Consider the following 14,236-nt stretch of genomic DNA (forward strand, 5'->3'; position numbering starts at 1 on the left):
ATCATTATGTACTGCACTTTTCCTGTGAATCTCTCAGTACTCACAGTTTTATGTTGCAGAACGATGCTACAGTAAGGGAAAAAAGTATTCGATCCCCTGCTGATATTGAACGTTTTTCCACTGACAAAGAAAGGATCAGTCTATAATTTTAATGTTAGGTGTATTTTAACAGTGAGAGATAGAATAACAAACAAAAAAAATACAGCAAAGCACATGTAAAAAAAAAAGTTATATATTGATTTGCATGTCAATGAGTAAAATAAGTATTTGATCCCCTATCAATCAGCAAGATTTCTGGCTCCAAGGTATCTTTTATACAGGTAACAAGCTCCTAATCTCAGTTTATTACCTGTATAAAAGACACTTGTCCACAGAAGAAATCAATCAACCAGATTCCAAACTCTCCACCATGGCCAAGACCAAAGAGCTTGTCAGGGACAAGATTGTAGACCTACACAAGGCTGGAATGGGCTACAAGACCATCGCCAAGCAGATTGGCGAGAAGGTGACAGTAGTTGGTGCGATTGTTCGCAAATGGAAGAAACACAAAATAACGGTCATTCTCCCTCGGTCTGGTGCTCTATGCAAAATCTCACCATGTGGAGTTTCAATGATCATGAGAATGGTGAGGAATCAGCCCAGAACTACACGGGAGGATCTTGTTAATGATCTCAAGGCAGCTAGGACCAAGAAAACAATTGGTAACACACTACGCCGTGAAGGACTGAAATCCTGCAGCACCCGCAAGGTCCCCCTGCTCAAGAAAGCACATGTACAGGCTGTCTGAAGTTTGCCAATGAACATCTGAATGATTCAGAGGACAACTGGGTGAAAGTGTTGTGGTCAGATGAGACCAAAATTGAGCTCTTTGGCATCAACTCAACTCGCCATGTTTGGAGGAGGAGGAATGCTGCCTATGACCCCAAGAACACCATCCCCACCATCAAACATGGAGGTGGAACATTATGCTTTGGAGGTGTTTTTCTGCTAAGTGGACTGGACAGCTGCATCCCATGAAAGGGACAATGGATGGGGCCATGTACCATCAAATCTCAGCCAGGGCATTGAAAATGGGTCGTGGATGAGTATTCCAGCATGACAATGACAAAACACACAGCCAAGGCAAAAAAGGAGTGGCTCAAGAAGAAGCACATTAAGGTCCTGGAGTGGCCTAGCCAGTCTCCAGACCTTAATCCCATAGGAAATCTGTGGAGGGAGCTGAAGGTTCGAGTTGCCAAACGTCAGCCTCGAAACGTTAATGACTTGGAGAGGATCTGCAAAGAGGAGTGGGACAAAATTCCTCCTGAGATGTGTGCAAACATGGTGGCCAACTACAAGAAACGTCTGACCTCTGTGATTGCCACCAAGGGTTTTGCCACCAAGTACTAAGTCGAAGGGGTCATACACTAATTTCACTCATTGACATGCAAATCAATTTATAACTTTTTTGACATGCGTTTTTCTGGATTTTTTATTTTTGTTATTCTGTCTCTCACTGTTACAATACACCTACCAATAAAATTATAGACCGATCATTTCTTTGTCAGTGGGCAAACATTCAGAATCAGCAGGGGATCAAATACTTTTTTCCCTCACTGTATGTAGTGTGTAATGCACGTGTTGTACCAAACAGAAACTATGCACCCCCAAGCTTTAGTATCTCCAAACATAATGGTTTGCATTCAATGGATTTCTCAGAGAAAACATGTGCAAGGCATTTTAAAAAGTCTTCCCAAGCACCATAAACACTACAGCTCAGTGTAAAGGTCAGGCTGCTAAAGACGTTATGGGCACCATCCAAAGTTTACTGTCCAATCGTTTGTGATTTTCCTCTGCTGCATTAATAATGCAAAAATTCAGTTCAACATTATCAATACCAATTCACACTGGACTATAGTGATACACTGAGATTGTTTGTTGTTATTATCATACATACATGTTTCACAAAACTGACTTAAAAAAAAAAACTAGAGTATTAAATATGTTGTTTCTAGATCATCGTTGATGTTGTGGAACATATGGTCATACTGTGTCTTTTCTTTTGTAACTACACTTTTATTATTTATATCCTGATTGTAAGGTTTTGTTGTTTTACTGATTACAGATCATGGAGTCCTTGAGGAAGTCATATTTAGTAACAATGTTGACTGTGGATACCAACTGCGTTCCTTTATCAGAGATGTTACCTACATGCATTTGTTAATTTTTTAAGGGCTTCCCCTTCCCATTTGGACCTACGATATTTTGTTTCACAGACATCTCTTCCGGGTTGAGGGACGCAACAGGCGGCATCATTGGTGAGTGTCATTATGATGTTGTAATTGATTGCTAATATATATGCACATTTATGGTTTTATGTTCATCTTGACAATGACCCTATAGGATTAAAACATTGATCTTTGAGTTGTTGTGTCATGTATTGATTTGACACATTAAACCACAGTGTGAAGTCCAGTAAGTGCTACCATTTATTGGGTTATGTATATTCAGCGTGGGTGAGCACCTTGGAAATACAAGAGTTATATAAACCAAGATAAATCCTTGGTGTTATATATATATATATATATATATAAAATAAAAAATGTATTCTGTCGAATCAGACATAGTAGCAGGGTATATTTTAGGAGCAGGATATCCTGCTACAATGTCTAATCAGATAAAAGCAATAATTGGATACATGTTTTACAAAGATTATTAAATTCTAATACCAGTACTACATACCTTCCTTTCTAGATCATCTTTGGCTTTGTGGTACATTTGGTCATACTGGGTCTTTTCTTTTGTAACTACACTAAGTCTTTGCTTTAACGAATCAATTGAGGTCTTCTTGTGAGAACATTCCTCTGTTAATGCTTTCACCTAGAGAATAATCACAATGTAAGATTAATAATGACTAAAATAGTTAAGTAATGGAACATATTTAAAAATATTAGACAAAAGCAAAATTTATCTTAACAGAATTGGAATCTGTGTGATCATGGTCCACGAGAATCCATTACTATATAATGTGATGTAATATTACATCACCCAACTGGAGACAGAGAAGCAATCCGCAATTCAAGAAGCTTTGCAGATACATTTTCTTTCCTGTTTCTGCCAAGTAGAAGAGGAGGAATCTAGCAGAAAAGAAAAACACAGATCCGGGTACTAGCACATCCATCCGTCATCAATACCCTGAGAAGAAACCAGATACAGACTCAACTGTTGGGTTACAGGACAAATCAATTGGCTAATATGGAATATAGTCTGGAGCAACCTTGGGTCAGAAAGGGAGGGAATCCCATCTGTGAAAACACAACCTAACCTAAATAGTCTCAGAGAGCTCTGCAATGTCCCCATTCCACTGCCAGAAGAAGGATAGTTGTAGGCGATGAAGATAAAATTCAGCAAAGGGTGTTGGGTCCAAGGACACTGCAATGAGACCTATAACCTCCATACAATGTGTCACATTTGGTGAGATTTCCCAGTCACACTTTGCCAGACTAATTACAGCATTGCATTCAATATCAAACTTGATCTAGTGGTGCCTAGGTCAACTTGCCTGGTGGAGCGGGGCACCCTTAATAAGGGCAAGACACTTCTAACCTATCCTCTAGCTTTCTTATTTTCTTTGACTCTATTTGGATATAACAAAATAGCTGACCAACGTAACACATCCAAGGGAGCAGACATATGAGGCACGCAAACATTCAATACAAGGAAAAAGTAACAGCCGCACAGTCGCAACACAGGGGACCTACCAAAGGCAGGACAAGCACGATACACTACATCAACAGGACAACAAGAGGGTTGCTAGGATCAGGCATCAAGCGCTGTAGGCCACTCTATAACAGCCGCGTAGTACACTTAAGTGAATGTGGGTACAATGAGATAGTAGTAACCCTACTGCATGTCAGGTGAACGATTATGCTGAACCATGTTATACCTTGTCGAATGATGTAAACCAATGTCATATGGTACCAAACTGTGTATGCAATTCGTTGTGTCATGATAAAATAAAGAATTACATAAATAAATAAACAAATAAATAAGGGCAAGACTTGTGACATGTGCCTGACTTACAGTATTGCCTGTGAGAAATATTTGAAAAGAGAATCGTCGGAATTGGGCTCTATGCAGGAGGATCTGAAGAGAAGAATTAATGGCACAAAAGTCTCAGTACACCAATGGAAGCATCTAACACACAGGTTATAAAGCAGCATGCTCAAGACACATTGTCCAAAAGGACCTCAGGTACTTCGTACTTTTAGATGATCTAGGACTCTTAAAGGGACACTATAGTCACCTGAACAACTTTAGCTTAATGAAGCAGTTTTGGTGTATAGAACATGCCCCTGCAGCCTCACTGCTCAATCCTCTGCCATTTAGGAGTTAAATCCCTTTGTTTATGAACCCTAGTCACACCTTCCTGCATGTGACTTGCACAGCCTTCCATAAACACTTCCTGTAAAGAGAGCCCTATTTAGGCTTTCTTTATTGCAAGTTCTGTTTCATTAAGATTGTCTTATCCCCTGCCATGTTAATAGCTTGCTAGACCCTGCAAGAGCTTCATGTATGTGATTAAAGTTCAATTTAGAAATTGAGATACAATTATTTAAGGTAAATTACATCTGTTTGAAAGTGAAACCAGTTTTTTTTTTCATGCAGGCTCTGTCAATCTTAGCCAGGGGAGGTGTGGCTCAGGCTGCATAAACAGAAATAAAGTGATTTGACTGCTCAATGACAGTGAATTGAGCAGTGAAATTGCAGGGGAATTGCAGGGGAATGATCTATACACCAAAACTGCTTCATTTAGCTAAAGTAATTTAGGTGACTATAGTGTTCCTTTAATGTTTGTCACACCTGCAGCAAAAGTGATCATATGTACTTTAAATGGAAAACAAACAGAGATCACACAAAAGCTTGCAATACGTTTGAGATAAAAGAGTCCTGGTCAGAATACTCTTAAGAGCTAACTTCACAGAGGGAGGAGCCTGAGAGCCCACACAGGATTCTAGAGACTGACCAAGAGAACGTTTTGTGATGAGATGGGCAGATGGGCAATGATGGACTCCATATGGGCAGTTGTGGTATGGTAAACCTTTGGGCCAGAAACCCAGTTGCAGCAGGAGCATCACCAAAATGCAAGGACAACGGTTATCAAGAGCAGACATCATACCCTGCACACAATAACTCCAAACAGGAAAAATATAAAGTATGCCTGCTTTAAAAGTATCCCTTATATCAGTACAACCACTCTCATCCTTAACGGACATAGTGATGCCCAGCAGGTCTGTTTCCTATCCCAGAGAAAAATCCGGAAACTCAAGTTAAAAACCTGAAGACCTGTCAATCCGAAAGCAAGCAGGCAGAGGGGAGGTTAATAGCACTGACTGGACTGCAGGACACACAGCTACAGCAACTGTAGAGTAGGCAGGCAGAGCTCGAAAATCTTCCCTGTGGCTGAGACACACAAGTAAAAATTAACTAGTTATCAATGGTTACTAGGCGGGAATTATGAGCCATTGAAAAGCAGCTGCTGTAGCGATTAACCATAAAATAAAGGCATAAAAAGATTGTTTCAAAATCATCTTATGTCCTTAGCTTCATTAACCCCTTAAGGACACATGACATGTGTGACATGTCATGATTCCCTTTTATTCCAGAAGTTTGGTCCTTAAGGGGTTAAAGAACAGGGAAGTCCAACAAAAGTACTGTGAACACAACAGAAACAACCAATGGGCAAGTTAAGGCTAAAATAGGAGCCTTTAGTAAACTACGCATTTCTTAAAAGGCCTGTGACCAATTACAAATGCTATACATAGGAAACCTGAAGAACTCTCTCTCTGTGTCCTGGGAGACACACAGGGTGGACACAGGAGCAGGTGTAGTGCCACTGCAGTAACACAACTAAGCAAAAGAATACTCACCAATAACTGTTTAATTGGTAGCATAGGACAGAGTAAACATTAAAAATGGTTCTCCTTGCCCTGCCTATCCATGCAAGTAAACCAGCAGAGGAACTGAATATAGAAATGCAGCCACAGGATAGATGAATGATCATTAAGCCTTGGAAGGCATAATTTGAAACGTTTGAAAGTTATCTGTTGCTTGCGCAGAGCTCTAACCTTCCAGAACTCGCTTTGACAAAGCATTTGCCCGTGTGAAGATCCCGTGTTATGACACCTTGAATTAGAAAATAATAAAACTGCAAAGCTCCATAATGTTCGGCTATCTCCGACGGAGGTACAACCATTAAAGGTAAATTTCCTGTTTCACTAAAAAGTTTCATATCAAATTGCACATCAATGTAATTTTAAACCCTCCTTGTGTTCATAGTCTTCAGCATAAAGCTGGAAATATTGCAGTCTAGTCTTAAAATGTAAAATAAAGCGTGCTAAGATTCTATATGCAGCAAACCATAAAATAAATAGAAAGAAAATATTTTTTTACATTTATATAACATTTTGGCACTACTGCAATAACATGTACATTACATTTTGTATATGTAATTTTTTATACATTTTGTATATGTAAGGTTGTAAGCTCGTTTGGGCACGGTCCTCATCTGCCTATTGTTTCCGTATAATTTTGTAAATGTCTCATTTATTGTTAAATCTCCCCCTTTCATAATATTGTTAAGCGACGCGGAATAAGTTGGTGCCATATAAATACCAATAATAATAATAATGATGATGTAAGATTAAATATATTTTTAGTCCAATTTACTGTTCAGGGCTTTATCATTGTGTTTTAACATAAAACAAACCTTACCACGAGCTGTAATTCAGATAAATAATATTATGAGCTGTTTTGCTATCAAGGTAATGTCATCCATGGGAAGATTTTATCTGGCCTCTGGTGTATTATTATGTAACATATGCAATATACTGTACAACGTTCCAAGTCGATACTGTGAATAATAGGTTAAGGGAATAAATAAACAGAGTGCATTACCTTCCTTTCAAGACTTTCTAACATTTCTTTGCCAGGTCTCTCGTTTTCCTGGTAGGTTTTCAGACGTGTTTTTAGATCCTCTATCAAATGCCTTTTCATGTTGACATCCCTTTCCATCCGAGCAACCCTTGAGAGAGAAAGGCTCAGGTTACTACTATACAATTCAGATTTACAGTCATTCCAAACGAAGAAGAGTACTGAATCTGTAAAGTCTCGCCATCAGTAAAACCAGGTGTTTTAAAATGCAAAAACAAACATTCTGATATAGTACAATGCGGCTATTTTATTGTTGCTATTATTAAACTGCACTACAGTATACTCTAGTAGTTATGAAGAGTTACAGACTGAATGAGAGCAGGGTAGAGAGGCATGGCCCTGTACCAAACTGACAGTTTTCCAACAAAGTTGCAATCTAAATAAAAATTTAAAAAACAAAACAACACCAAACAAGCAAAAAACACACCAAAGGCTTCAGTATAAAACAGAGAGAAATGGGAAACAGTGCTGCAGGACTCAATGTGCACCCAAGAAGCTATAACAGGGGTAGGCAACCTATGGAATGTGTGCCATGCATGGCACTAGAGGGGTCTTTGCATGGCACTCAAGGCTGCTAGAGCCAAACAGGATCTGGCCTATCAGGAGTCCCAGTGAAACTTCATATATCTGCTAATACGAAAAGGCTGTGAAGGACAAGCCTCAATTTATGCATTGCAGCACGTAGAGGACGTGATCTCAGATCACTTCATTCCAGCACTTGTGAATGGGAATCCACAATGGAGTAGAGCAGCCTGCAGCTGCAGCTCCTGTCCTGGACCTGGACCTGGCCAGCCTGGTCCCCACAGAAGCCACCCACACTGCTAGCTATACACAGAAATACAGAATAACCCTCCTCTCATACAAATAATACCAACAAGCCCACACACAAACACATGCACAATCCGCACAAACGTACCACCACTAACAATCCACATACATGCACACAACTCCACAAGCAGTCACTCACATGCAATAACCCAAACAGCCCCACACATACAAACACTACCAAATACACAATGTGACATATCCATCCACACACACAATTCCACAAACAGCCCCCATACACAGGCCACATTCATAGGTATCATACACGATACCACAAACTACTAATGAACATATACAATATAATAGCTCATATTTGCACAAATACAATGATACAAAGCAACTACAGTATAAATAACACAAGCAGAATACTGCAACATACACACCTCAATTTAAAAAAAAATAGAACCGGCACACTACGGCACATCACAATCCTATTTTGGCACAGTGCTGCTAAAAGGTTGCCTACCCCTGAGCTATAACATAATTTTATTGAGGAACACATATAATACAGACAATTTGGGTGAAATTACCCTTTTCAGTAACATTCCCACCCTTATGTTAGTGATCTCAGGTTGCATAACAAGGGTATTCTTTATAATATTTGCCTAAAATTAGAAACATTCCGCCTCCAAAATCTGATTCAGGAAAATGTAATTTTCTCCTTACAATTGTAGCTCCTGGCCCAAACACATAGATCCCCTCTTCCTTTCTCGTAAAGAGGGGGTCTGTCTCCACCCACATTTGATGGCAACACAAAGGTAGAATGTCACCCACCCTTGTTCTCGGTCTAGTGAGAATTAGGGAACTGCATGCAAGCTCCTTACACATTGGTGCAGGAGCCAGATTGGACTCCATTACATATTCCTCTGGATTAGACCATTCTGGTCATTCCAAGATTACATAATGAAATGTCCTGCTAATACCCCTCCCACCTCAATCCTAAACTCCCGCTCATTCACCAGTTAATTTGAGATCACATTGTTTAATGTATTTTTACTAAATATCCATTAGTAACCACTGAATAAACTCTGCAAAAGCTCTGTTGCTACGTCATTGGCAGAACTCTGAAGCACTGTAATATAGTGAGTGGATTCTGACTCTTGTTTCACTCTGTACGGGGATTCATGCAAAAAAATAAAAAAAATAACCCACTCTTGGTTCTGTTAAATTAAATTATCCCCTCTATCTTGAGCCCAGTGATAAAATGGACCCTATAGGCACCCAGACCACTTCAGCTTATTGAAGTGATCTGGGTGCAGTGTCCCTATTGCACTGGAGGCACTTCCTGGATCCAAACAGACCTTTGGTCCGGTAAATGACTATCAATGCCTTTCTTGGTTATTGGCTCAACCACAGGAGGTAAATTTTGTTCTTTTTTTTCCTGGACTTTGTTTTTAACATAGGCCCGTCTTGCTTAGAGGGGAAACCGAAATAAAGCAGATATGTCTGATTAGAAGAACCTATCTGCCCTCCCCTCCCCTCCTCCTTTAATGTCCCTTTTCTCCATTCTTTTCCTTATTGTAACACTAATATTTTTGTACATGTTTTGACATTTTTGTTGTGACAATGCCTTTCCTGTTATAGCTATAACACTACATCATAACTATGCCACAATTTGATCTGTAATTATTTTTCTGAACAAACATGCAGGAAAAAAATGTCAATTTCCAAAACATATACGGTAAAAATGTTCACTTCCTAAGGCAGGCTGCTGTTTCCACATGGTAATGCTTGTTCCATCCATGCTCCCGTATTGTGCTTAAATGTTTGTGCATTGACTATTAACCAGTTATAAAAGTGGACTGGACTCTAGCACTCTAGAAGAGCACCTATGCAATCAGAACTTCTGAACTACAGAATTTACAATGCACAATTTAAAACCTGGGATTTTACTGTTGTGCTAGGATTACCTTTCTAATTCCACTTATTATATATTTGCCTCTTAATCTTGCCTGCAGTAACTCTACATCACTATGTGCTTACAGGAATCCGCCCTCCCACCCTCCCACCCTCCATGTGGTAAAAAGATTGCTCTGTAGGGTTTATTATGTGTAAGTGTCAAGGTTGGTGTGATTATGTAGGTGTCAAAGGTGAGTCTTTAAAAACATACAATCATCTCTCATTTCAAAGATGTGCAAACATGCAAGAAGAAATCAAACAAATTAAACAGAAAAATTGGTGGAAAATGTAATAAATAATAACTATATCAAGAAAAAATATATTTAGCAGTAAGAGACACAGTGGAATAACTGCATACATGGTAATTACTCTTAATACATATCAACATAATTTATGTTAATTAGGAAGAGCCATTTTGAAAAAACATTTTCATTGTTTGCAATCTGAATGGTAAAACACTATAACCTTTCTGGTAGCACGGTGACATAATTCACCCTGCTGGGCTCTCTGCAGTTACTGTCATCTAGACCAGAGAGGGCCAGGCTGCTATGCTTTGACAGGTGGATTCTCATGTAGACAGGAGAGAAGGCCAAGCACACTCCACAGCAGGACAGAGCCGACTTTTCCACCAGAAGACGGATCAGCAATTTAGGATACAATGACTACTGTTATATTGTGAACCATTTCAAACACATGGCTTTTGTTACGCTCTCTAGTACAAGAGAGAGACATTTTTGTGTATTAATATTTGGTTTAAAAAAATCTTTTTTTATGCTGACAAAGTTTAAAGAGGAGTGCTATGTGACATATAGTCTAAACCTGTTATAAAATGAAACTGTTACGTTGTAGATTTTGAAACAACTAATTTACCCGCAGTTTGCATCTACCATACCATGTCATATGAGCCTCTATTTCCATCCCTCCTTTCAGTCCTTAAGCTTGATTTATTAGAGCTATACAGACTATTTCTTTGGTAGCAGCAAAGTTACGTCAAAATAGATATGCAAGTTCTGCAAGCGTGAGTTGGCCGTACAGGTGCGAGCAGCGGACAGGAAAAGGTCACAAGCAGAGCGGAGAGACCAAGAAGGGGCATACCTATGGATGTGTGAAGAGATATAAGAGGGGCTAGACTTGTTCAGTGCTTTATAGGTATGGGTTAGCACTTTGAATTAACTCCCATAGGATACAGGAAACCAATGTAAGGACTGACAGAGGGGTGAGGTGTGAGAGGACTGACTAGAGAGGAAAATCAGTCTGGTGGCAGCATTCATTACAGACTGTAGCGGGGCAATAGAGTTTTTGGGAAGACCAATTAGAAGAGGGTTACAATAATCCATGCAGGAAATTACTAGAGCATGGACAAGCTACTTGGTAGCATCTTGCGTAAGAAAGGGGCGGATGCGGGCTATGTTTTTAAGATGGAATCTACAGGATTTGGCAACATACTGGATGTGAAGCTCAAAGGTGAGGCCAGAATCAAGTAGGACACCAAGACAGCGTGATTGCAAGGATGGACTTATGTGGATAACACTAACTTGAAGGAAGGGCGAAAGAGGAGGATCAGTATTAAGAAGAGGAAAGACAAGCAGCTCAGTTTTAGAGAGATTGAGTTTCAGAAAGCAGGAGGACATCCAGTCAGAGATGGAAGAAAGGGAAGCAGTGACACGTTGCAGGACCGCAGGGGAGAGGTTCAGGGAGGAGAGATATATCTGGGTGTCATCAGCATACAGGTGGTATTGGAATCCAAATGAAGTAATAAGTTTGCCAAGAGAGGCAGTATAAAGAGAAAATAGAAGGGGACCAAGGAAAGAGCCTTGGGGGACTCCAATCGAGACAGGACGAGGGGAGGAGGTATCATTAGAAAAGGAGACATTGAATGAACATTGGGAGAGATAAGAGGAAAACCACGAGAGGACAGAGTCACAGAGACTGAGTGATTGGAGAGTCTGAAGAAGGTGAATAGTTTGAAGAAGGAGAGCAGGATCAATGGTGTCAATGGACTATAGTGTTCCTTTTAGTCCAAAGTAGCCAATATCAAAGTATAGCGGATTTAGAGAAATTTTTCGGTTCAACTGTTTGGACCTTAAAATTAAAATAAAGTTTGAATACTAACTTTACTGAATCCCTCTGAAAGTATTTGTGTATACATTATTATTTTTAATACTCAGAGTAACCACAGGAGGGAGCTAGTAACAAGCCTTTGTTACTAAATTAGTTGTGGTTAATAGTTGCAGCCTCCCAAAATACGCAGATAGAGAATGTGAGTACTGAGAACAGGCAAAAACACAGCAGTTTACCCATAGGTTAGTCAAGTATTTACTCACATGTGCCATAACAGAGGGACCAAAAACATTTGCATATCAGATTGATCCCACCCATTAGGGCATAAAGGCAGACCAGATCCGAAATGTTGGCAAATTCCCTCTGCATGAGAGATACAGCAACCCCAGACAATGGTGTCTTCCTGCATTGGACCACACCAGCGAAAACTAGCGGATACCCCGTCTAGGTACATTTAGAGGCCACAATTGGATACACTTTAAACTAAGAAAATGCATTAAACGCAGACTACTTGCAGAATAGCAGGCACATTCCATTGGAGATCACTTCATTTTTACAACTGTGCAGGACTTTATAGATCATGACACTTTGATAAAGCTCCCCTATGCATACACAGCCTAATTTGCTATTTTAACATTAAGCTGTAAACAATGTTGTTAAAAAGTTAGCACAATAAATATAAGTTCTGTGTTTCAGTTACACTAATTAACAATTTAAATACATGTTTTTAAGCTTTTCTTCAAATTAAAGTATTTGTAGCATAGATTAGTTAGTTAGCAAACTAATAATATCTAAATATTATATCCAAACCATGGCATTAGGGCTACTATAATCATTAAGGGATACTGTAGTGCCAGGCTGTATTTTCATACCTCATCCTCATCATACCTCATCCCAGTGTCGATGTCCCTCCTCCATCCCGCGACTAGTGGAGTCAAATGTGCATGCGAGGCATATGCTCGTGTGCATTAGACCTCCCCATAGGAAAGCACTGAATCAATGCTTTGTTGTGGGGGGAAATCTGATGCTGGAGGTCCTCATGCAGAGCGTGAGAACGTCCAGTGTCAGATAACGGACCTGAGTCCAGCGCTGATGTCCATCGGCACTGAGTCAAGCTCCGATTCCGCTAACGTCAGCAAGCGCATTGGGACTTCCCCATAAGAAAGCATGGAATCAATGCTTTCCTGTGGGGTTTTAGCGGATGCTGGATGTCCTTATGCGAAGATAAAACTTCGGAGTTATATCAAAAGTAGCATTTAAATGGCTGTCCCAGCAAAGGTATTAAAACGAACACTCACCAAACGCATGCTCATCATAAATGTAAGTCTCTCTTCTACTCCATGTCATAATATTAAAGGGCTACTGTTACTTTGGAATTCATAATGTTTAATACAATATTGAATTTACCTGTAGCTTGTGAGATGCATCATGAGATGCTCCATTATCTTTGAAATTTATAGAGACATTTTAGTAAATGACACCACAATCCAATCAAGTTTAGGGAAAACCAGGGAAACAAGCATTGCAAAGGAGTTGGAGAAACAGAAACATTTTAGATTTATATATTTAAATCTATGTTCCACAAATACATCATTGTTCTATAGATATAGGGGCAAGTAAACATAATAGTATAAATCCTGGGGAAGTGAGTTAATGGGAAAAGTCACCATAGAAGCTCAGCCTCATGCTTTTCCAATTACTTAAATTAGAAACGACTCAACAAGCTATAGGAGAATGATTTCTAGGTTGGAAATCACAACCATTTCCTGGATGACTCTGTGGGCACTGAAAGGAGAGAAGAGCCTTAGAATTTGTTGTAAAAAAAAGGGACGTAGCTTATGTAGCTTTTGTCATTTTCCTCTTTAACACTGCTAAGCATTACATCTTCTAATTTAAAGATGCCAACAAGATGCCAACAAACCCTTTTTTTTTTTTTTTGTCAATCTTTGTTTTTATTGAGGCATATGATGGTTCAGTACAGAAAAAAAAGTGATGGGTTAATGCATGTAAAACATACAGTTTGCATAAGTGTACAGCCTCTTTTTTTCTTTTTTGAAAGTTTAACAGTAGAGTTATCCGTATAGGTTACACAGACTAAACAAATAAAAGAGTTACAAGATAATTACGCTTATGGTTTGTTCGGTGAAGACGATTTTAAGCAAGCTAGAAATAGATGCAATACATCAAATAATGCTAGTAACAGGTTAAGAGCACGTATAGCGAGATCGCATGTGGTCTGGTACAGCATTTGGTGGTAAGTTACATTATGTTAGGCTACCCGAGGGGTCTGCCAAGTAGTACACAGGTATATGTTTTTCGATTAAGTAGCATAGGTTAGTTTCTGTGGTAATCATTCCAGTCATCTGGACTAGGGTAACACACTGCTAAAACATAGCATAATTAACAGAAACAGGACACGTTGATTCTGAGCTAAGACAAAAACACTGCCCCGACATCTCCTGCTAGAGCAAAAATATGT

At 39.4% G+C, this 14,236-nt stretch overlaps 1 protein-coding gene across 1 annotated transcript in view; it reads right to left on the reverse strand.

Annotated features, from left to right (window-relative positions):
- Positions 1-14,236, reverse strand: part of CNTLN (centlein) — a 302,717-nt gene that overhangs the window by 39,858 nt on the left and 248,623 nt on the right. The window contains exons 22-23 of the mRNA XM_063455244.1: positions 6,937-7,063; positions 2,722-2,859 (exon numbers count right to left, since the gene is read on the reverse strand). Of these exons, the coding sequence (XP_063311314.1) occupies positions 2,722-2,859; positions 6,937-7,063 (265 nt within the window). The remainder of the gene's footprint in view (positions 1-2,721; positions 2,860-6,936; positions 7,064-14,236) is intronic.

This window comes from Pelobates fuscus, chromosome 5 (assembly GCF_036172605.1).
Source record: "Pelobates fuscus isolate aPelFus1 chromosome 5, aPelFus1.pri, whole genome shotgun sequence".
In the NCBI taxonomy this organism is placed as follows: domain Eukaryota; kingdom Metazoa; phylum Chordata; class Amphibia; order Anura; family Pelobatidae; genus Pelobates; species Pelobates fuscus.